This window comes from Podarcis bocagei (assembly GCF_964188305.1).
Source record: "Podarcis bocagei genome assembly, chromosome: 3".
Lineage (NCBI taxonomy): Eukaryota > Metazoa > Chordata > Lepidosauria > Squamata > Lacertidae > Podarcis > Podarcis bocagei.
Window position 1 is genome coordinate 68,792,093 of NC_138127.1, and position 25,099 is coordinate 68,817,191.

Here is a 25,099-nt window from a genome sequence, read left to right on the forward strand (position 1 = left end):
GCAGGTGTAAGCGCTTTATGAAAGTTGACCATTTTTAGGTATGTAAACTAATGCAGTTACAAGCAGCAGTTCATTTAATTCAGAAAAATAGGCCCAGCTGATTTTGACCTAGCACTGCAATGTTTAGAGAAGTGAAGCAGGAAAAAAAGGAGCATCGACCATGAATGAGGAATTGATCCAATGAGCTATTCTGCCTCTGGTAAATATTGTGCAAATGCCTTATCACTGCTATCCATTTACAAAAACAAAAACAAAAAGCCTATTGTCAGTTTCTGTATATCAAATACTAGATCAGGCCTGTGAAACCTATAAAATATATACAAAATATAATTATCACCAGAGCTATGTATTTTCTAACCTTCAAAATAAACCACAAAGTTAGGTTGTGTGTGTGTGTAGGCCTATAATTTCAGTGTCAGTACTAGTACTGAGTTTGTCTCTTCTAAATACAGACTGGTATACTTCCTATTCCAACACATGCACTTACAAACACATGACCATGCGTACAGCATTTCTTCCCGCTGTTTGCAGAGAAAGTCAGAATATACAGAGCTGTACATTATTTAAATTACAAAAAATGATGGAGGCGATGAACATCAGCACGTGTAATTGAAAACAAAAACGGCTGAGAGCTACGAAAGGATATATATATACACATGTGGGGAAGGGCGTTCTTATTGTTAAAAACACTGAAGACTCTAAGGATGATCTACAAATCCAATATGCTTCTCCAGCAAAGTCAAAAGGTGGGGTCATCATTGACCAACATACGATTGCAATAGAACTTGCCACAGTTAGGAACATGAAAATGAGAGTCCAGGTGAGGTATGGAGTTTTCACAACAGCATTGAATCATCTTTTGAGTTTGCATCCACTGGGATCTCTCAATAAAAACCCAGGAGTGTATCAATTCCAGGCTATCCTTCACACTGCATGTGGTGCTGACCTGCAGGTCCCGTCTAGTCGCTTGTCAAGTAGGCTGAGAGAAACTTTTCCCAATTGACTGTTTAGCTGGCAAAGACACCTAGAAAACAAAAGGCAGCTTCTTGGGTAAAGAAGTCAGAAGAAACCTCAGCAACCATGTAATAGAAAGATGAAATGACGGAAGTCTTGTATGTGTCAAGAAACTAAGGAAGACACAAAATGCCTGAGGCAGAAAGAGTTTGAAGTGGGTGGGAGATCTGCCCCTCCATATGTTGTTGCATGAGAACTCCCATAATCCCTGCCCATAAACCATGTTATAGTAGAGCTGGTGATTTCTACCACTAGAGAAGGCCACTTTCAGGTCAGGAGCCCCAACCTTGGGGCAACCTAGCAAGACAATCGGAGCACAACCAAATATGCCCAGTTATTGCCACTAGAGAAGCTGGCTAGTTTCCACACAGGAAGGGTACATTTGTTGCCTTCTCCCAGGGTGGAAAGAGAAAAATATAATGAAACAATAATCTCTTCCTCATTAAATAATATTTCCTTCTCCAACCCAGTTTGATAACCTGGTGTTGCTTTTATTTTTAATCCTTTTTCTTCTCTCTTTCTTTCCCAGGATAAAAAAGAGTGTAATTTTATCTGTATTGCGTTCACAGCGGCCTGATGACATTGTTCAAAAGGAAGATTATGGCAAAGGATTTACAATATCATAATGAGATTATTTCTCTCCTTTACTAATGCCATGTTATCCTCTTAGAGTAAAAAGGCTAAGTTCTAGAATTAAAAGTTATTACTATTATGAAAATGAATATCAGAAAATTGCCCTGCTCTCTAGGAAGTGGAAAAATAATTAAACCAAAGACAAGCAGTTAGCTGAGAATGACATACTTGTCATCATTGTTCATATGCTTGCATCAAGGTCTTTGTACTTTTTAGAATTAGAATGCACCCAATGGAACACTGACAACATATATACCAGCGGCATATTCTTTCGCAGTGGTATAGGTGCTTCATCCAAGAAAGGCGTGGCGGTGGCCACATGAGAATAGACCTTTTCAGTGGTAGCCCCTGTTTGTGGAGCTTCACCTCAGGAAAACAATCCCTGCAACCAGGAAGCATTTTTGACAGCTTCCAAATGGGAATCAAAATATTTAAATCATCCTTTAGAGCTCTTCTTAAAATTTCTACTATGGCAGAATATGTAAAATGGAAGAAGGGCAGAATAAAAATGGAATACATTTTTAAAAAGTAGATTATACTACCTGAAAGTAGATTATACCTCCTGCAAAATTCTGCTTCTCTTTGCCAATGTACTTGGTTGAATTCTTCTGTTGGTCCTGCTTTCCTCAACCTTCCTGTCCCAGTTTCTCATTCCTACCATGCTGGCAAATTCAGAACCTGACTGTACTCACTGCTCCTCGTGGAACTTTGAATTGCCCCCCCCCCCCCGTTCTTTTGAAGCTTTTCCAGCACAACATAGCGGGATCTTGAATCAGCTCAGCCACCCAGAAATCAATTTAGTTACTTTTGTTGCTCTGTTAAACTTTGCAGGGTTTGCACAGGTACCTCTTTCTTGAAGACTCTTCCTTTGGTGCTCTGCTAGTCATACAGTCCCGCTATATGTGGTGGGCATTTGGTTCTCCAGGTGGTGCAAGAAGCATTCTGGTTCTATTTCAGCCCATTTTAGGCCTTTAGGCCTACTCATCCACTTTTGCTTCCAGTGTTTTATCTACATCTTTCCAGTTCTGTATCGCACATTGGCTATGGCTGCACATGTTAACTGATAGTTCTATGCAAAAGAGTTCTATGCTCAAAAGTCTCCATTCTCCCATGCTCTTGGCCATGCTGCTTTGGGAGCAACAACCCACAAATCTTGGCTTATCATGTCATCTGGGTTCATGGTCTCCCCAGACATCTTCTGGACAGAGCGAGGTGAAGAGCCATTTTTAGATCACTTCCCAAATTTGCTAGCATCGCAAGACTGTGAGAAAATCCTGCTGGCAGCTTTCATTCAAAGGATGGATTCCTTTCTTAGATGACCACTGCAGAACCACTGACACATTTCCACTCTTCGCTAGTGGCACTGAATCAGGACACTGCTTTGCAGAAGATGGATTAATAAATTCATTTCCATCTGGATGTTCTTGGGTCTTACCACTGCTTTTGTGCATTGTGTCTTTTGCTAATGCTCCAGAAACCTGTGCAGAGAGAGCTTGTTGAACAAGGGAGAAATGCCTTTTGAAGGGATGTATTTCCCTCCTCGCTGCTCTCCCCACCCTTCTTCCTTTTTGTCTATTTAATCAACCTCAGCAAGAGCATCAGACTGCATCTCCTTCAAACACCTGCTGGTGCCACTCAAGTCCTTCCCATTATTTCCTTCTCCTGTTTCAAATGCAACCGAAGCTGCTTGTGTGTTCTTGTTGCACATGTTTCACCTCTTGCGTAATTAGTGCAATTTCAGTTTTCTGCATATTCTCCCAGGAAAGGAAACACGTACTTTCTGCACAAATGAGAAAAGCATTTTAAGTGATAAGCAGTGTTTTCATCTGTATTACTTCGCACTACATAAATCAGTCCTGCAAATCAGTCTATGGTCAGTGTAGAATTTGAAGTGGAGACCTATCCTCGTTTACGTTCATTTATTTATCTATTTGATGAAAAGTACTGTACAAAGTTAAGAGCCACACCCAAGCATCAGCTGTGCTTTCCTCGCCCTTCTCTGAAATAAGTATTCTCCTTAAACAAAACAAAACAAAATGCTGCCTAGCATTAAACAATCCTTATATCCCACTTTGTTTATATCCCATTTATTGTTTGAAATAAATGGTGTATGGAAAGCATAAAAATAATGGACAGAGATGTCAGCCGCAGAAGTGTTCTAGTCTGACAAATGCAGAAAGCAGTGGATGTTAAAGGCAGTTGTCAGATATGTACAGCCTTCTTTACAAGTGACCTAGTCATTCAGCTGTGCCAGACTTTTGGGAACGCACAATAACATTTGTTAGTTTGGATCCCAAGCTTCTGTGCTATGGTGCGTACACATCGAAGACTCACTCACATTAAGAAAATTTAAAAAGTAACATTCAAAATGTGGTGTCAAGTTATGTAGGAAAGCCTCACTTAGCATATTCTTTTTTAAAAAATCATGATTACTGACCTTCATTCAAATCAGGATTGAAACTAGACAGATGTGCAAAAAACCCACGCTTTAACTCATCTCAATTTGAAATTATTCTTATCATCAAATAAGAATAAAATTTAGAATGAAAAACAAACTATGCACCAACCTTTCACAGAGGAAGAATCTTTTCAGCAGTATTTCAGTTCAGATGCAACGTAGCAGGGAATGCAGTGAGGAGGGGAAAGGGCTCCAGTTACACATATATCCTTCAAAGAAAGGAGAGTATCAGCTTATCAACTAGGAAAACCCTTGGAACTCTGTTAGATCAACTTTGCAGCTGAAGACAATTTAACATCATTTTAGTAACTGGTTTTCATGTAATATCAGCGCCTGGAAGAGTTTTGAAGTCTCTGCCATCTGTATCACATTGCATATTCTCATAGTTTATGTAAAAATAATTTCCTGTCTATGATATGTTTAGGTTTCATAGAGAGCTCATTTTAAAACCTTGCCAAAGCACCCTGTGCAAAACGTTAAGACTTCTTTTATAAAATGCAGTGGTCTTTTTCTAAGGGAGCATTCTTTTACTGGCCCATGTATGTATGATATTCAGTGCAGGTCTGGTATCAACCTTCCTCCATTTATCTATCTTAACAATCAATCATATGTAGAAACAAAACAAAAACAAAACTAGCTTTTGCTTTTTAAAAAACAAAACAAAAATAAGGCCATCTATTGTGCAGCCAGGGAACTTGCTGTCCTCCAGATCCTGTTAAGACTCTACCTCTTCTAAATCCCATAGACACAGGCTCCAATAACGCATGATAACACATGCACATTAGAGATAAACTACAACATTTGGGTGTAGCTGCATGTAGTTACGCTTGCATGTAACAATAGGAATTTTAAATCTTTGAGTGCTAGTCCCTAGGCAGCCACAACAGCACCACTTACATACAAGAGGAAGGTATAATCAAGGCTGGGGGAACCCAAAGACTTACTGAAGTAAAAAAGAATAGGGAGGAAGAAGGTGGAAAGCCCGAGAGGGAGTGGGAAGAGGGGTGGTCTGGAATTCTGAATAGAAGCCTTCAACACTGCAACATTTTAATGCAAGGCTGTACTTATTTGTACTATTTGGTGGGCACCTCGAGATACCTAAAAGCTAGTCTCAACTGATCACTGCATTCTGCAGGTGTGGGCCTCCCACAGATACCATCTTATCAGTACAGGAATTGGGCCTTTAAGCACTGGAATTCCCTCCTCTTGAACAGTAGAAAGGTGCCATCTCTGTAGTCTTTACTGAAGAGCTTCCTTTTTCAACAAGCATTTTAAGCAGAGGTCTTTTCCAGTCTGCATCTGTACTCACTTTTTAAATAGCTGGTTTAAGTGTATTATCATGTGTGTGTGTGTGTGTGTGCGCGCGCGCGCGCCACCCTGGGCTCCTTTGGGAGGAAGGGATGGGATATAAATCTAATGAACAGTAATAGCTATGATAACAATAGCTTTTCTAATGTGCCCTATTGGAAATGGATGGCTATCATTTTCACTAAATGATTATTTATAGCATTCACATAATCATTTTGCTGGTAAGGATTTTGCACCAGCATATAGAATTCAGGGGTGGCTTTTGTTTTCCCTTGCAATAGCAGCAGCCTGAAATTAATCCAGCACAAGCTAAGCAAAGGAACTGGAGTGTGATATTCCTAAGGCTGGAGACATGCTGTAAACAACTTCTGAAGGTCATCTACAGTTCATCTATCTAGCTTTCTTTCTCTTTATCATCATGACAGACTTTGGCACTGTTTCTGTGAATGTCTTGTTATCCAACGGCTGTGTATTTTTCTGCTTCCAAAGGGCTGATGACACATGTCGCCGGAGTCATGTCTTATTATGACTGTAATCAGGAGTTCTGGGCACAAATTTCTTCAGAGCAAGGCAATACTGCAGTCTTTAAGAGAGAACCTTCTACTTATTTGCAGTAGCACCATCATGATCCACAAGCCATTCCAGTGGTATTTTAAATCTTTAAACTTGTCACGCTTATTGTGCTGGGGGTTGAGCAGCAGCCCAGCCTAACAGAAGAAAGGGAGAGGAAGCAGAGCAGCCTGCTCTTGGGGGGTTTTTTAATTGCTTTTCAGAAACTGGAAATGGTGACTCTCAAAGCAACTTTTCCTCAAGGGAATGAATTTTTTAATTTTTTTTAAAGCACACACAGGGGGAAAAAACCCACCTACAATTCAATCTTGCTCTAATAATTTATATGACAAGCTTTTGACTAGAAGAGATTCACTGTTGTTGTTTCTTAACTGCCACTCATGTGCCAGAGGACTGTTTGTGGACTCGAGAGCCTTGCTCCCAAAGGATATCAGTAGAAGTTCTGTGTCTTAAACTGTCAGGAGCAGAAGTCAGGCAAACTCCATGTAGAATTATTATAAACTCAAAGTCCCTGTTTTGAACAACTCTGCTATCTCTCACCTATACAAATGTGTATATTTGCATAGCACAAACTGCAGGGACCTTTAGTTAGCTTGCAACTGCAATGTAAGAATTTGGGATGAGGAACACACAACATTTCTAGCATTCTAAATTATGTTTCAATTACTGTAAAGCCAACTTTTGCGTTAAGTTCCAGCCTCATTTTTATCCCAAACTTACTAAAAAAGAAAGATTATTCTAAAAAGAATAAAGACCTGTTTTTCACATGCTTACCTAGCTTTTTGGTTGAGCACAATTCTGGTTCAGTTGTGGGCGGTTTTGTTTCTTTTGCGTTCTATATTATTTGACTTGTGAGGGCTGGCATCCCTTCTTTCCAGTGAGTAGTCTTCAGTGTTTTTACAGCAGCGATTACTACAGAAACTACAGCTCTTGCACGTCTTATCTTGGAAGGATGGACAAAACAAAACAAACTGAAAAGACTACTACAATGAATGGCAAAATGATGAAAAAGGTCTGTTTACTACAGCACAAAGAACAATGTGAAAAGGAAGACAAGTTTAAATATTGTTGCATAAGAAAGGGATGAAAATAATACAAGGATGAGAATAAGTAAAATGATAGGCTGGAACATCTGGGAAGGTAAATACAAAAACAAGATAACGCTATGTTAATGAAGCAGCAAACGTAACATTTCAAGTGAAAAGAATGAAAGAACCACACCTTAGGCTTAGTCTTGTGAACTGGGTGCATGCAGTACGGCTGAGTGCTGCCTGGGACAATGATCCAGGCAGTCTGAGGAAGCTCTTTCCACCTTGGTGCCGGTCCTCCAAAGGACTAGAGTGGGAAACTAGGATGATGCCAGCAAATTCCAGGAACCCTCTTCATTGTGAGATTTTGTGGGAGAACTGTGAGTTTGTTCAGCCCTGAATGAGAGCAAGGGTGGGTGTGTATAGTCTTGGAGCTGAGAGGAGGTGTGTCAGGAGGAGAAGGATATTGGTCTATATTTATTAGTAACTTGCATTAATGTAACAGTTGTATATGCAACACTGTTGCTGTTGAATTGTATTAAATTGTACTGTTGTTAAATTGCCTCTTGCTGTTGTTTTTGGTTTCTGTAGAGTGCTTAAAGATATTATTATATATTAAGCTCTACAGAAATCGCCTGACACCTCCCCCCCCCCAAAAAAAGGAAATATGTACAAGGTCACTTTGAAGCTAGCTGTCTAAAATGACTTATGAAATGCCTGCCAACCAATTCCACTGAATTAACCCAAGTTTCCGCATTTTAAGGAGGAACAAACTGTATCTCAATGTATCTGTACAATTTGTAACAGGAAGTCCTTTCAGCTATGGATAGGGGCCTGAATAGTTTCAGGTTCAGAACCGATAAGTGCATTTTGTAAGACAGGGAAGAAGAACGTCAGAACTGCCCTAGAAAATACTGGTTAAAATTCAGTATCCATCTTCCATACATCTTCATGGCACATAATTCTATATAACCAGTTCACTTCTTTGCATCTCAAATGATAATTATTCAAACATTCTGCCAGGCATCTGATCATTTTTGCCATGTTACTATCTCAATTTTAATGTGCAGATGGGGGCTCCCTAAACCCTGAGCTGACCATGGTTTTAACATGTGGCATATTTCAAAATATGATCCGCTCCCCCAGAATAAACTGCAGCAGAACCTTTGGCCGACAATTTTATTATGAGACCACTTCCGCTTTACTGTTCACTGTATTACCTCCTTACCACAGGAAGTGTCTGGTATTTCTCCTTCACGATGCCTTAATTTGTCGCCAGTGAGTCCAAAGGAAGGGGCAAGAGACAGGGAGAAGCAGCAGATGGGAAGAGGGGGCTCTTGGCTCTTGGCAATGGGCTCATGGAAGAGGTGTGGGCAGTTGCCAAGTCATGCCAACCCATACCAGCCCTGTGTGGTGCTACTAACCCAATTATTAGGACTACGCTACAAACCTGAAACTAAGAAAGCCACAGCAAATTTAAACAATGTGCCTTTCGTGATATATAAGAATGTAAGGAAAATGCCAGTCAACCATCCATACAACACCTTGGGCTGAAAGTTTTTACCTAGGCATCTTATGAAGTAAAAGTCTACCTGACTCACTGACAAAGGTTCATCTGTACTTCGATCATCTGAAGACTTTGGAACTTCTAGTGTGTCAATAAAGGCCTGGAGCTCTTTTCTAAATGCCTTCATCTGGGCATTTATTCGGTAAAGAAGTTCGTGCTCCCGTATCCTACTGCCATCATCTTCATCATCCATAAGTCCAAACAGGTCCCCATTTGCCACATAAATTCTTGCCTCTGTTATTATGGTGCTTGTGTCCGAAATCAGGCGGTCAATCGTCTTGCCAAGGCGTTCCGCTTCGCAGCGGATGTCCTTCATTTGCTGCCGGTCTGTGAAGCTTTTCTGCCACCCTGCTGGTGCTGGGTAGAAGGATCTAGTGGGGGTCAAGCAACGGATGTTGCGGACCTCCTCTGAGTCACTCTCCCCACCGATGGGACCTTCCCTCTTGCGGTGTGGAGGACGAGAATCATCGTCACTTTCTTTCTTCCCCGCATCGCTTTCAGCATCACTGTCCCTGGGGCTGCCCCGGATCCCTAGATGAGAGGCCAAGTCATAGCGCTGCATGTTGGACATCAAGACTCGGTTCTCATACTGAAGTTGCATGACCTTACCACTGAGTTCATTGATCTGCATGCGGGCAGCTTTGAGCTCTTCCTGGAGCGCTTCTGTCTTGGCGCTGTCATGATGCCTTGAACTGTCATGAGCCCCAGTCTTGTATTTGTATTTGTTCAGCTCTGCTGTGATGCGCTTGTTTTGTTCTTCTACATCAGCCAAGTTTCTTCTCAGCAGCTCCGTTTCATCTTCAACTAGCTGCAGATGCTGCCGTAACTCAGAGAGTGATTCATTCTGCTCCCCCATGAGCGGGTTGGCTGCCCCTGAGAAATCATCTCCTCTCAAGTCATCAAGCTCTGCTTTCAGCCCTCTGTTTTCTACTTCCAGCTCCACTATTTTCCTTCCCAGAATATTGGCTTCTTCCTCTACTAACCTCAGACGAAGCTTGAGTTCTGATTCTCTTGTGGTAGGTGGGCCTCCAGCCTCCCCTTTTGGTAAGGGACTGTCTAGATCACCATAAAATGACCGATATTTTTGTAGCTCATGTTCAAATCTGTCCTTTTCCTTGTCTATTTTGGCCAACTTTTTCCTCATCAGGGTAGCTTCTTCTTTGATGAACTGCAACTGGCATTTCAGATCTTCATTGTCCTCCTTAGAAAAAAGAAAGAAGATCCAACAGTTACTAGACAAGTGATGACACCATTTGGCAATTCAGCAAATGAAAATCCCAAATCATAGAATAATAGCCCCAGTGAACTCTATTACTCTATTTGATACACATTTCAAATATCAAACAAAAGCAAAATGATTTAAAAATCATTACTCCATGTTCTGAACCATTACACCTCAAAACCTACTCAGTAGCAGGTTTTACACTCTACCAAGGGCTATTTCACACATTACACAGAAACAATCTGCCAGCCATTTGTCAATGTACTATCAACAGGAAGCTGCAACCTATCATAACTCCCTTAACAGTACCCCTGTATGACAGACACACTTGTGTTTATTGCATTCACAGGTTATGTTTTACGTATAAGGGTTCACCTAAAAACAAGTGATGTGTGAAGTGGCCCTGGGTTTGGTCATGAGAATTGTTAAGATTCTGAAAGCTAAAAATCTATCTGACCAAGAGATAAAGGACATCAATATAGCAGGGACATGGTCTGTGCCATCTTTTCAAGTAAAATATAGCTGTTTCCATTATTTTTCCAAGTATCATTGTAAGAGCCATTCAAGAATAAATTTCAATAAATAAATTTCAGGAGTGCAGATGCTAGGAACTTCTCTATAACTAGCTTCTAAATAGTTTCAAATGGATTGATAGGTATAGATGACAAAATAAATTTATCTGTAACACAACTGAGCTGAACACCATTCAACTGTGTGCAACAGTTATACTTGAGAAGACCCAGCAACAATTCCATTTATTTTAATGGGTTAACAATGTATATGACTCAGGTAAACACAACCCAATATATAAAAATATACTGCTATAGTTATTAAAACTACATTTAAAAATTTGGTTACTAACAGGCTACTAATTGAGTGCCATAAAAATAGTCACTGTTTTCCAATTATGTTGAATAAGGAAAGGCTTGCATCAATGCTTTTTTTATTTCATAACCATAAGGTTTACTGGGTTGTGCCATGGGACAGACAGAAGTATTTGAGGTTACCTCAGTGGGTGTCTGCTGTGACTTTTTTTCTGATTTTTGCAAGTCTTTGCTTCCTCTTCTTTTCATGGACTGCTATAAAAGAAAGATAAGGTATAGTATGCATTTTACTAAATGTGTTTGTTTATTTATTTGTTTTACAGCTGTGTATCTCCAACTAATACACAACAATATATACAAATACAATAAAACATTTAACACCGTTAAAACAATGCAAAATAATAAAACGATTGGCTAATCCTGAGAAAAGTTAACAACTCAATAGGCTTGACTGCAATATAAATCCATTAAACCATTGAAAGCACAAGAAGCTTTTTCAAAAACCAATGTTGTTTTTACCCAAAAATATTGGTTGCTCCACAATTCAGAGACCAGGATATTTTTATACAATTCAGGTTGTTGTTCATCTGTACAGTATAACATACTTTGGAGTACTTTGAATATTAAAAACAATAATTCGCAAACAGTCCAAAAAAAAAAGTAACATAAAAAAACCTCACCTGGAACCAAAAAGCATATTCAGCATAACTGTAAACAGACTTTTTAGTTGGAAGTAAATGACCCAAGATAATTGTAAATAGTTGTCTCCCAGATATGTGCTCTTTATTTATCATGATTCTGTAATAGAATGATTTTGATACTACTTTGAAGATCTAAGGATGCAATAAATGAACTCCTTTCCCCATACAAAATAGGAAGGTCTGTTTATTTCTTTGGAGGTCTTCAGCAAATGCTCTTAGCATGGTTTAAAATAAAGCAGTTTAAGAGAATATTTTTTTAAAAATCTCAAAACAAGAGAAAGCAGGAAATAAAACCTCAGCATTACACACACACACACCCCTACCTCATAATAATAATAATAATAATAATAATAATAATAATAATAATAATAATTTATTTATACCCCGCTCATCTGACTGGGTTTCCCCAGCCACTCTGGGTGGCTTCCAACAAAAGATTAAAAATACATTAAAATATCAGTCATTAAAAACTTCCATAAACAGGTCTACCTTCAGATGTCTTCTAAACATCAGATAGTTGTTTTTTTCTTTGACATTCACACCACCATATCGGTTTAAATGTTGAAACACATTTAAGGGCTGGGGGTATGAAAAGTTTTTCACCACTTACTAAAAGGAAAATAAAGAAAGTGGCAAGCAAACTTCCCAGAAGGGGAGTTGCAAATATAAAGTGCCACAGTGGAAAAGGCCTGCCACCAACCAGTTCAAAGGGTAACAAAACCAGAGCAAGGCCTCCAGAGCTGATCTTAACACCCAGGTGCTTTCAAGTGGAAGCAGTGGTCCTACAAGTAGCCTGGCCCTAAGCTGTTTGGGGATTTACAGGTCAAGAGCGACACTTTGAACAGTGTATGGAAACAGACCAGGAACCAGTTTGACTGTTAAGGAATTGGCAAAATGTGTCATTTTTGAACAGACCTCAAAGGCAGCCCCACGTAGAAAGCATTATAGTGAACTAAAGAAGATGCTGCCAGTACATAAATAACTGTGGCCAGATGCAAAACATTCGGTTCCTTTGCAGGCAAGAGGTAGACAAGATGACCTTTGGATACTGTCATCCCCTACAGTTCTATATCTTTGACTTGAAGAATGCTGTGTTCCTGCCGCCCCAGTATGCCCTACAGCTTTGTGAGGCCCAGTGTTCTGTGAAAAACATTTCATGACAAGTTTAATATCCTCGGTTGTCTGTCTGATGGTTTTTAGGTTTGCAAAAAGCAAAGCATTTTTATCCTTTCTTTGAATTTCAACAGAAATTAAAGGCAGTTTTGACAAGCAACGTATTAACAGTTCAGTAGAAAGAGATAGCACTTGTTTACCACTCTTCTACCTCTATATATATGGAATACACAAACTTCATATTGCTTTCAATAGCATATTAAAGTTGATGAAAATTCAGAGGAAAAATAGACAATCCACAACTCGATTTAGCCACGGTACTTGAATTGGATTTAAGGATGGGCCTCTATATGTCCGCATCATAATCATGGGATCCTGGTTTTTTAAAAGTGGCAAAAGTATTCATCTTTACTAGCAGTGATCCACAGTTGTCCATAATCACTGCAAGTAACTGGAAGATGACAGGCTAGCATTCTAAAAGGTAGCCCAGCTAAGAATTCAAATGGAAGTAGAAAAAAGCACCAGTGGTTCTCCCTCCTAGCGCTGGATGGGCCTCTTCCTTATATTCACCAGGGAGGCAAAAAGCCCTGCTTTCCTGTTTGTTAGATGCACACTTTTTGGGGGTGGGTGGGTGGGGGAGGAAGGAAGCAATGGGTTGTATCCAATGCTTCACACACATACAACTGCTGGCACAATGGGACTTTAAATTTGGCTGCTTTCCGTCCAAATCTGCTTTGGAGGGTGACCCAACACTCCACAGCTGATTTTGAGCACATACAGAGGCCTGGGGAGCGGGGGAGAAGAGTGGCGCTGTGGGTTAAACCACAGAGCCTAGGACTTGCCGATCAGAAGGTCGGCGGCTCGAATTCCTGCAACGGGGTGAGCTCCCGTTGCTCGGTCCCTGCTCCTGCCAACCTAGCAGTTCGAAAGCACGTCAAAGTGCAAGTAGATAAATAGGTACCGCTCCGGCGGGAAGGTAAACGGCGTTTCCGTGCGCTGCTCTGGTTTGCCAGAAGAGGCTTTGTCATGCTGGCCACATGACCCAGAAGCTGTACGCCAGCTCCCTTGGCCAGTAAAGCGAGATGAGCGCCGCACGACTGGACCTAATGGTCAGGGGTCCCTTTACCTTTACTTTATCAAATACACACCTTTCTGTTCAGTGCAACGCTAGGTGCTGTTTTTTTCTCATCTTTTGTGCTGTTATAGGGTTGAGATCCATTTCCCCCCTTTTACATTCAAGCTACATGTTCTCCGGCTGTTTTAATTATGCTGAATAATATAGTGCTAGAGTGGATGGGGAACTAACCAACTTGTGTTAAGTTCTCATGAAAATCCTCCTGCTCAGATTTTGCATCTTTCAAATGAAAGTCAACCACACTGAATCATAGAATTGTAGATTGGAAGGGACCTCGAGGATCATCTAGTCCAACTCCCTGCAATGCAGCAATATGCAGCTGTCTCATATGGGGATCAAACCTGCAACCTTGGCGTTATTAGCGCCATGCTCTAACCAGTTGAGCTGTGTGAAATCTACCTCCCTCTACCAATATCAGGAAGGCCTACTTTCCTGGTATACTGTCATTTTTACAACCATTGAACTAAATCACATTATTGTAATCTAAACTGCTGGCATCTATTCCAATTAAAGGCAGAGTCAAACCAAAGGCATAGTCATATGCTTCTGGTAATTAGGTTTCTAGGGCAGACACTATCAATCATGCTTTAAATTAATATAAGTATCTGTTTATTATAAGCAACCAGAATGGCAGCAGGTGCAGAGGAAATATTTCCAAGGCATGATGGCCAGTCATCTGAAAACTGGAACAATAAATTTATTGGATATGCAAGTTTCAACTAAAATTAAATTTCAAATTCCTTATCTGACAAATGTGGTGAATTTAGTATTTGCATGCAAACACCTGCAATTCATTCATTCTCTCTCTCTCTCTCTCTCTCTCACACACACACACATATATACACCCCCGCCCGCCCGCCCCCAAAGAAAATAACAGCCACAGGCAGCTTGGGTAGCACACAAACAGCAAAACAAAATCAGTTAGGAAAGATGCCAGGCAGACCTCACTAGGTACGGCATTCCATGGAAGCAACACCTGAATATACAGAACCACAACTGAATAGGCCTTCCTCTCTTGTCACCATCCTTTGAGACTGCAAAGGGCAGAACCAAAGAAGGGTCACAGAATAAGGTCTAAGGGTCCAGGTCAGTTCACAGCAGGAAAGGTGTTCCAGATATTATTGGGGCCCTGAGCCAGAAAAAGCTTTATAGGTCAAAACCAGTACTTTGAATTGGACTTGGAAGCATACATGTAGCCAGGACAGAGCAGGTTTGCCTCGAACGTGTCAACAGTTGGGCAGATACACTGAAGCTTCTTGAAGGTAACTGAAGCTTCCAACTCATTTTCAAAGGCAGCCCAGCATAAAGTACATTGCAATAATTCAGCCCTGAAGTTACCACAGCATAAATTACTGTAACCAAATTTTCCCTGTCCATTCCATAGACATGATAAAAACAAACCTAACTACTGTGGTAATTATTATTAGCAGTAGTACGAGCAGAAATAAGAGAAGAACTATTCATAATTTGGAGCAGTTATTAGCACTTGTAACCCAATCCCTGCATACATTCAGATATTACATTTTTTGGTGTTTAATACATACAGATCTACAACCTGTTGCCTAACTAACCATTTAATCAGTGTGGTACAGTGTCACTTTGCACATATTCTACTTCTCCTCATGAGAGAAGAAAAGAATGGTGTAATACCAACTACTGAGGTGTTATGTTACCCAGAAATTACCTGGGTAAGAGTCTCATTTATTTTCTTCCAATACCCTGAGTGTCAAGATATTAATCAATGGTATCACCATCTATCTTCTTTCAGTAATCTCTGCCTGGTTTGTCTTACAAGCAGAGATACAGCAGACTTCTTTCTTCTCTGGCTCCTTATTCCATTACAGGAAGCCACAAAATAATTCTTCCTGGTATGGAAACTGGGGACTATTCAATTTCTTTACCAATGAAATGTTCTCTGCACCAACATACATAATTCCAGTGAGAGCTTGCCCAAAGATAGGTAATCAACCAATCAAACAATAAATGTGAATTTGAATAAATACCATTTATCACCACCCGAAAACAACAGCAAAGCAGGGTGGGGAGGAGGGGTTGGGAAAACAGAAGCAGCAGAGATATTAAAAATGGGGGCTGGATTAACAGAAACGCACACTAAAAGAGCATCATAAATCCTGGTGTATAATTAGCTGTCATTTAGGATCCAATACGATGTTTAAGAGACAGGATATTTCTGCAGTCAATTTAGATTGACAGCGAAAGATGCAAGCCAATACAAACACTCCCTTTCACAGCGTGGGTGCCAGTGAATGAGGCACAATGCAACTGGGCCACACCAGCACAATGGAGGCCAAATTTTAACAACTCTTAATATAGCCATTTGAGCACTTCATTAGCACTTTCATTATCCAAATACAAACCAGTAAATAGTTCAGTAAACCTGAAAGGCTATGTGGATTTATCTATCGCTAATTAATAACACAGGTTACAGTATTAGGAAGCACGACAGTAAGAAAGAAATTTGGGCTAGTAATATTTGAACTGGGTGTTGCAGTTCACTATCACAAATCTCATAGGACGCATGCAGGTTGTTGGATACACCTACAAAGACCACTGGATTATGGCCCATTGTTTTATGTTCTTTAAACTCAATGGGAGTGTAAGCGGTTGAACTAGCAGCTTTGTTTGGCTTTACTTTTTCTGAAAATCCAGTAGCACAGACATGCCTTATTTTAAGGTAAGAAGAGTCCTATTGGATCAAGTGTCTATCCAGTCCAGCCTACCAGATACCTATGAAAATTTCATCAACAAAACAAGAACACAAGAGCACTCTCAATAGCATTCAAGAATAAATGTATCTCATTTCAAAAACAGGTACAGGGAATGCTTTTCAGCAAACAAATACAAATCTCAAACCTTTCTACTCATCCATGAAAACCAACAATTCACAGTAGAAGGCAAAAACTGATTAAGAGCAAAGGTACGAAAGGGGCAGCCATTTTTAATTCTAGGAACTGTTTACTGTTTCCCTCATTTATGTTCTCATTTCTACGAAGCAAATTATTCATTGCGTTTTAGGATCCTTACTTAGTCAAGCATTCTGAGAATCTCTGACGTCCTCCTCCATTAAGTGCATGCACTACTATTCCAACCATTATAAAATTCAGGGTAGAATAAAAACTCATTTCCCCAAAAGTAAATACTGAACATTAACCTCTTTCATCCTGTCAAGTTCGTTCTGCAGAGCCTGCTTAGCAATCTCTACTTCTATCAGCTGCTGTCTTAACTTTTCATTTTCATCTTCTGTGGTGGTACGTTTTTCTTCCACGTTTTCCAACTCATGGTGAAGTCTCACTGAAACATCTTTTGCAACCTAATGGAACAGAATTTTAAAATTTAAAGACAACATTTTTGTGGCGAAGATAATTATGGGTTGTATACAGTGCTGTTTTTCTAAAACAATGTTTAGGGGTACTCTCATTTTGACTCAAGAAAATCATGATTTTATAGTTCAAATCGGGGGAAAGAAATACAGTAAATAGACAAAAGTACAAAGATTCACAAAATATTAAGGGGTATGCATACCCCTGCGTCCCCCCAGAAAAAAAGCGCTGGTTGTATACAATGTTAGTCATACTCAGCATAGACACATAAAAATTAATAGGCATAACTCACTTAGGTCAATTGATGCAATGGGTCTACTCTTAAGTTTGATACAACCCTATGATCATGTGATGTTCATAATCTTGTTTTCAGCCAACAAAAACAGAGCTGATTAGTGTATTCTAGAGCCAGAATGGCATTCTGATTAGTTTTGTCTCCAATCCAATTCCATTAGAAGTCTCCACTGATTTTAAAAACATGAGCGCCTTCATTACAAATATTTAGGCACCAGGCCAAAACTCTTCTCCCAGGCCTTTGGCTAATTAAATACTTTATATGGCCTTTTAAACTGTGGGGGGTATTGTTTTTGTTTGTTACTATGGTATGCATTCTTTTTATATATATATTGTAAACCATCCTGTAATCCTTGGGTGAAGGGTTTCACAGAAATTTAATTTATTTATTTATTATTATTATTATTATTATTATTATTATTATTAAAGCTCAGTTCACATACACTCTAGCTTATTCCTGATTATTTCCAGACAGTGTGACTCTGAGCACTGGTAGTATCCCATGATTACAGGACTTAGGTAGTACTTGTATATGGAATTTCTAGGTCAAAGACCAACTCTCTATCTATTAGAACACTGGACACAATGCTACCCAAAGCTGGACTTTAACATGGGAGTCTCACTTGCTTTTTCAGTGAAACCTATTTAAAACTGGAACTGTACACCTTATAATTAGTTAATTAATCAAGTAACACTTTAGTAGATAAATCATGGGTAGCAATTTTATTTGGTGAGTACAGATTTTCACTTGTTTGAAGGGCAAACATTTATTTTTGAGCTATTTTGCTTCTGGTGTGCAAAATGGAATGCAAAGGAAACCCTTAAAATGGCTTTTCTTTCTAATAATGAGTGATGAATTACAGATTGTATCCAACTTATATCACACTCAAAGCATACTCAGTGAAAACAATCGATACAACTTAAAAGTTCATTGTTTTCTACTGCAAGTATAATTTAAATGGATTCAACCCTCTATTAAATTCTAAGTTATATTTTCAAGATGTGTCAATGGGCAGATTCATTTCAAGCTAAGAGGCTCTGGCATTACAGAAATGTATTTCAGCTTATTAACGGATCAATGAATTAGTTAAAAGCAGTAGTGAACAACAAGGTGGGTTGGTGGCTGCACCACTCACCTGACCTCCCTTCCAGCCGAGTCACCGAGGCGTCAGGCAGTGAGGTGCAAACATGCCAGTGGAGCCAACCTGTCACTCCAGTTGGCCCTTTCTACTGCGCTGTCTTTGTCCTCCCTTCTTTCCATCCCAATATGCAGTAGTGGCTCAGCTGAAGAGAGGTCAAGTGAGCAGCACAGCCTCATCCCGCTTTCCACAGAGCTCAATGGAACAACTGTCAAAGCAACAGAGTGTAACACACCTGGGAATTTACTCTCTGATAACTGGAAAAGGGGTAAATACAGTAGTACCTCCTGTTACCTAACCCTCTGGTTACGTAAACTTCAGGATGCGAAAGCGGCAAACCTGGAAGTATTTGACCAGGTTTCACTGCGCGCATGCACAGAAGCAGTCTTCAGGTTGCAGAAACCTCAGGATCCGACCGGACCTCCAGAACGGATCCCGTTCGCAACTGGAGGTACCACTGTATCTGAAAGTGAGCTATCTAGAAAGTGAGTTCTGAGAGTCAGGATCCAGGTCATCAAATTACTGGCTCTCAGAACCATGAGGCAAATCAGATCTCTGCTTTCCGTTGAACGACTTGAGCCTACGATACTTTCATAGTCTACCTGTACTTCCCCCTCACTGCCTTCCCACCTACTTGCCAGCTTTTGGTCCTGTTTACCTTCAGGTCTTGCTCCAAGCTTCGCAAAAGTTCTCCGTCAATCTCCCCGGTCTGTGCATAGCGGAGCCTCTTGCGCTCTGCCTTTCGAAGACGGTACTGAAGGATCCTGCAGTTTTTGTTGGCCCTCTCCAATTCGTGGCGCATTTCTTGCAGCTGGCAGGCATCCTCTTCAAAGAAGCTGTCCCTCATCTCATCCATCTCAGTCCTCAACTCATCTATCTCATTCTGGCACCCGTTCAGAAAGGATAGTCGGAAATGCACCAGGCAATGCAAGTTCACATTAATAAAACGAAAGGAAAAATGGGACTTAAGTTGATCTTCACTTAAAACAACAACAACCAGAAGCATCAATCACTATCTTATGCCTGTCCTTCAAACATCACATGTGTGACATGTATACGAAGATGTAATCAATGATAAAATCATGGGTGGATGAGAGTTATGCAGTGTGGGAAGAACTTGGTTTTTCCACCAGCAGGAGTGGGGAACAGAGGGTCAAATATGGCCCTCCAGGCCTCTTTATAGCTGGCCCTCAGAACTTTCCCTAAGCCATGTGCCCTTCTAAGGCCACACCCCCTTTCACTAGGCAGTGCCCTCGCTGACCCTGCTCCACCCCCTCAAGTGGCTTTCCCTTGCTGGGATGGGATGTGTCTATGGTCTTTTGCTTGCCTGGATGGAGAAAGGGGTGTGTGTGTGTGTGTGTGTGTGTGTGTGTAAAGCTGTGTTTCCCAAACTTGGGTCCTGAGCTGTTTTTGGACTACAACTCCCATCATCCCTAGTTAGCAGGACCAGAGGCCAGGGATCATGGGAACAGCCAGACACACAAGTTTGGGAAACACTGGTGTAGAGCAACTTCTGACAAGTGACTGGATGTAAACTCCTGTAAAAAGGCAAGAGTCATATCTGTTGTCCCACCCACTTTTGCCCCTGACCATACCCTCTGGTGTCATGCAACTCCTGGAAGTTGATCCAACGCTTAGACTGAAAAAGGTTCCCCACCCCTGTGATACAGCTTACCAGTTCTACATGGGAACACAATTTTGTGTGCTGAGTCTTCACTTTCTGAACACACCATAGCCATAGCTAGACAGCGGAATGATGGCTTGCTACTCCGCTGAACATTTTACCACTAACTGTAAAAGTGTAGATGTACTCTTAAAGACATGCCTGGAATGCAAGACCCTTCCCTCATGGATGAGACAAACTGTAGAGGGAAAGAGTAATTGTTATGCTGTTATGTTAAGCATTCTCCCTTAACATTCAGAATAAAGTATGTCATGAAGGCACAAGTGCATGCAGCAAACAGGATGGATGGCTTCCTCTGCTGGATGAAAAGCCAGGGCCTTACCATTGCACAGCATGTCAGCCATGCATGTTTGAGAGCGTCTGAAGGGAAAACACGTATGTGACATGTGGAAAGCATGCCACAGGGAGTGATTATGAGGCAAGGCACACACTATTATAGTGCTTTTCGCCATCTGTGGGCTACCATCAGGTCTGAAATGGCCAGGGCTAGTTTCCTCCAAGGGAGCTCAACTTTTCTGAGGCAGAAGTTTCCCACATTTTACCAAGGGAAGAGAACAACAGGAAGCTGCACCATTAAGAACTAGAATGGAATATAATGGTTTTCCTTTTCGGGGGCGGACAAAAACGACTATCATTTGTACAACCCCCCCAAAAAAGGACGGACCCCTGCTTTCTTTCCCCCTTTCTTGCGCCTGCTGCTAAAATGGGGGGGGGGGGTTATCTGTTCTCTATCACTTCGCCTCCTACAAGCCGGGTTGACAACAGAAGAAAGAGCAGAATAAAGGGCTCCCCCCCCCTCCCGGCTGGGCCACACCCGCCGCCCTCCTCTCCTCCTGCTCACCTTGAGGGCCTCGTTCTCCTCCTCCAGCTTCTCCATCTCCTCCTGCAGCTGCTGCCCAGGGTTCAGGCTGAGGGCGCCTTCGGGGCCCGGGGCTCCGCCGCGGCCGCTGCCCTCTTCGGGCCCAGCCAGCGCCATTGGAGACTGGGTCGGCGAGGCGGCGGGCGGCGCAGGCTGGGGCTGCTCCTCCGCTGAGGCGCTGCCGTCGCCCTGGTTGCTTTGCATCTGGGCCGACCGCCCCTACGGCACCGGCCTCCTTCTGGGATGGGAGGCGAGGCGCTCAACTGGCGGGCATCCTTCCTCCCGCCCGCCCGGGCCTGCCCCTTCCCTGCGCCACAAGAAGATGGAGGAGCCGGCGCTGCCTCCTTCCCTCGCTCGCTTTGCAGAGAGAGACCTGCCGGCTTCCCCCCGGACTTGGGCGGCGGCTGAGCAAGCGCAAAGCCAGCCGCCCGCCCTCCGTCTGGGGGGCTGCCGGGAGCCCCGAGCTCGGCGCCTGCGAGAGGCGCGGCCTGCCTGTCAGCCGGCGGTCCCCGCCCACTGCCCTTCCCAGGCTGGGTGGGAAGGAGGGAGACGCTTGGCCGGTTGCTGCTCGTTTCGGCGGGGGCTCCCCTCGGACAAGGAGTGCTGCCTCCGCTCGGGGGCTGCTCCAGGGCTGATGTTGCCGGGGCTGAGAGAAGCAGGCCTGAGGGTTTCTTGTAAGGGAGCCCCCCCCCCCGCAGGGTCTTCATCATCTTCTTTGGCGATCACTCGTAGCCGAGTAAGATTGTCTTCCGTAAGCACGGTTTTAATAGTGAGTCCGTAAGTGACCGTGGAGGCCAGTTCTAGATCCACACGTCCTTCCCTAGTGGTGACATAGGTTTCTGGGCGAGAGTTAATCATGGTGAGGGTTTGCCGAGCGCGCCTTCCTCTTAGCGCGTTTCTCCCTTTCATCCTGAGTTTGAGTGTCTTCAAAGCCCATGACACCTTTGGCTGTTCACCAACTGAAGCGCTTGCAGGCCAGTGTTTCCCAGTTGTCGGTGTTTATACTACATTTTTTTAGATTCGCCTTGAGATAGTCTTTGAACCTCTTTTGTTAACCACCAGCATTATTCTTTCCATTTTTATGTTTGGAATAGAGTAGTTGCTTTGTTTTTTAAAAAACTTTTTTTATTCAAAATTAAAACAAAACATATTATCCAGAAACATATCATCCTTATTTTTTCCCCATTTTTCCTCCCTCCCCCCACACTCCCACACAAAACCCACCCACCCCCACCCCCCAGTTCCAGTCTTTGATTTCTTTAAGAATGCTGTTTTCTGCATGTTACACAGTTATATAGATCCTCAAACTATTTAGCTGATTATCATCAATATAAAAGTTTGTGAATGTTTATTCAAAGCCTGCCAAGGAGTCCAGTTCGCTTTGTTGCGTCTTCAAATACTTTGTAAAGGGTTCCCATTCATCTTTGAAGTCACAGTTATCCTTGTCCCGTAGCTTATATGTCAGTTTTGCCAGTTCTGCATAGTCCATCAATTTTTCTTGCCATGATGAGTAGTTGCTTTGTAAGATGATAATCAGGCATCCGAACAACATGACCAGTCCAACGAAGTTGATGTTGAACAATCACTGGTGATCTTTGCTTCATCCTGTACACTGACATTAGTTCACCTTTCTTCACAAGTGATGTGTAAAAATTTTCGGAGACACTGTTGATGGAATCTTTCAAGGAGATGGCTTGTTTCACAATCATACAGTAATGTTGGTAGTACAATAGCTTTGTAAGCAATCATTTTGGTTTCCCTGCGAATGTCCCTGTCCTCAAGAGAAAGCTGCACTCGCACAGCTCAGGCGATGCTGCATTTCGGCATCAATGTTGGCCCTTGTGGAAAGATAACTGCCCAGGTAGTGATCGACCCTTTCCAGTGTTACACCATTGAGTTGGATTTGTGGCACTGCAGAGGGGTCGTTTCGTAACGCCACCAGGCAAGGCTGTTTTACCCCATGGGTGCAAGGTGCCTACAGGGAAGAGGGTGCAGGGTGGAGCTGCTCCATGAGGCTTCCTGAGGTAGGAAGGTGCAGGGCTGTCTTCCAAGCAGAGGCAGTCGCCTGTGGAGCTTGCTTTTAAATCTCTGCAGCCAAGTCAAGCTTTGATCTCGCCCTCCATCATCCTCATCATCATCATCACCAGCACCACTGTACCTCTCCTGCTGCTAAAGAAGCTTTGACCAGAAGCCCACTCACTGGATGTTTGCTTTCTTTGTTGTAAGGCTGGGCAGATCAAAATGCAGGCTAAGAGGGCAGCTTTTCTAATGCCGGTTTTCTCATAATAGAATCAGAATTGTAGAGTTGGAAGGGACTTAAAGGGTCATCTATTCCAACCCCCTGCAATGCAGGAATCACAAAAGCATCCATGAGAGATGTCCCACCCAGCCTCATTCAAACCACTTGGCCCAAAGTAGTTCTCCAATCCAGAAGTATTGGAGCTGGTCAGTGAGGGTGGATCCACACAGGAGTTTTAAAGTGTGATATGCAGCTCCCAGGGACACGGGTGGCGCTGTGGGTTAAACCACAGAGCCTAGGGCTTGCCAATCAGAAGGTCGGCGGTTCAGTTCCCCGCAACAGGGTGAGCTCCAGTTGCTTGGTCCCTGCTCCTGGCAACCTAGCAGTTCAAAAGCATGTCCGGCGGGAAGGTAAACAGGGTTTCTGTGAGCTGCTCTGGTTCGCCAGAAGCGGCTTAGTCATGCTGGCCACATGACCTGGAAACTGTACGCCGGCTCCCTCTGCCAATAAAGCGAGATGAGCGCCGCAAACCCAGAGTCGGTCACGACTGGACCTAATGGTCAGGGGTCCCTTTCAGTGGCGTGCCATGGGTTGTCAGCACCCGGGGCAAGGCAAGTAATTTGCGCCCCCTAACCCGTGGATTTTAGCATTGATTTTAGCACTGCGAGTGCGAGCGCCCCCCCAGATGTTGCGCCCGGTGCGGCCGGCCCCCCTGCACCCCCCACGCTACGCCACTGGTCCCTTTACCTTTACCTATGCAGCTCCCACCCCTTTAACCACATGCCTGTTAAGATACATGGTGCTTGTTCTTCTGTAACTCTGTACCCCTGTATATTTGAGTCTTGTTTTTATGTAGTTGGATCTGGGCCTTGGAAATTGTTTGTTTCTTTGTTTGTTTTTGGATCAAGCAGTTTATTAATTTTCTAAATGAATAATAGTTTACACAGAAAAAAATAATCACATGCTTGTTTAACAGTAAAAAGGCTTAATGTGTCAATTTCCAGCACTTTTCAACTGTGGCCATTTTTATTGGAAGGGATTGACATTTGGCTTATATGGTGTTTGTTACCCTTTGGCAGTGTTTATTCAAAACCTTTTTGTCTTTGGGGGAAGACTTCTTATTGTGAGCACAATAAAGAAAGTGTACAAGTCTGGTTAAAGCTCTTCGTTGCACCCAGAGAGAGAGAGAGTCTTAATTTAGGAACCAAGCAGGATTTGGGAAAGGGAACTGACAATCAGAGGACTGCATAAAATGCTACAAGACTCTAGAGGGCACTCTGATCTAAAGGATAAATTGAAGGGGCTAGAACTGTAGAGTTGGAAGGGGCCTCGAGGGTAATCTAGTCCCTTCTCCAAGTGTGGAACTCTTCTTTAAGGTACACATGGTTTTCCAAATGAAAAGCGATTTTCTGTTATTCTGTTCCATTCAGAAGTTCACGAACCATTTCTGATGTTAGCACAAGAAGTCTACTCATACAGTTTATCAAAAATGTGAGTAAACGTTCGTTGTTGTTTCTAAGTCTGAAAATATTCCCCATGTCCTATTGCTATGTTGACATTGTTAAAACAAGTTAAGCTTATATTCATTTGTTGTTGTTTTTCTCTTTCTGTCCTTCCCACAGAAGAGGATTTGTGCTGTAAGGAAGGCTAGAAATAAACCCTAGGTTGCCCATGAATGCCGGGATGAGGACAGGCAGCAAATGCAGCCCTGGTCAAAACATCAAAAGTGAACGGGAAAGGTGATCAAAATACTCACTGGCCATGATTGTTACAATGGCAGTTGGCTTTGAAAAAGGAGGTGCAGAAGCAGTGGCGTAGCGTGGATTGTCAGCACCCGGGGCAAGACAAGTAATTTGCGCCCCCTAACCCGTGGATTTGCGCCCCCTAACCCTAACCCCCAGATGTTGCGCCCGGTGCGGCCGGCCCCCCCTGCACCCCCCACGCTACGCCACTGTGCAGAAGGCTGCCAT

General features: G+C 42.4%; 1 protein-coding gene across 8 annotated transcripts; it reads right to left on the bottom strand.

Annotated features, from left to right (window-relative positions):
* LOC308583781 (microtubule cross-linking factor 3-like) lies at positions 1-21,240 on the bottom strand. 8 transcript variants are annotated; one of them, XM_081188090.1, is made up of 8 exons: positions 20,873-21,240; positions 19,006-19,230; positions 16,746-16,904; positions 10,808-10,879; positions 8,604-9,779; positions 6,758-6,954; positions 4,215-4,314; positions 1-1,024 (listed from the first exon to the last, which is right to left on the bottom strand). In XM_081188090.1, the coding sequence occupies exons 1-6, from the start codon at positions 21,092-21,094 to the stop codon at positions 6,787-6,789; spliced, it is 2,022 nt and encodes a 673-aa protein (XP_081044216.1). In that variant the 5' UTR covers positions 21,095-21,240; the 3' UTR covers positions 1-1,024; positions 4,215-4,314; positions 6,758-6,786. The 8 variants fall into 8 exon arrangements, with proteins under 8 accessions (XP_081044216.1, XP_081044221.1, XP_081044217.1 ...); XM_081188095.1 differs by lacking the exon at positions 1-1,024 and adding an exon at positions 2,515-3,427 and having other exon boundaries at positions 6,758-6,926; positions 8,613-9,779; XM_081188091.1 differs by lacking the exon at positions 1-1,024 and adding an exon at positions 2,515-3,427 and having other exon boundaries at positions 8,613-9,779.
* Between the last annotated feature and the right edge of the window lie 3,859 nt (positions 21,241-25,099).

What these genes read in the sequence shown, in the direction of transcription:
- LOC308583781 (XM_081188090.1), bottom strand. Translation starts at nt 21,094, where the DNA reads ATGCAAAGCAACCAGGGCGACGGCAGCGCCTCAGCGGAGGAGCAGCCC. An exon ending in CACAGCAGACACCCACTGAG is followed by an intron (nt 9,780 to 10,807) that starts GTAACCTCAAAT and finishes CTTTTTTCTAAG; the next exon opens with GAGGACAATGAAGATCTGAA. An exon ending in AACCTTTGTCAGTGAGTCAG is followed by an intron (nt 6,955 to 8,603) that starts GTAGACTTTTAC and finishes TAGTCTTTTCAG; the next exon opens with TTTGTTTTGTTTTGTCCATC.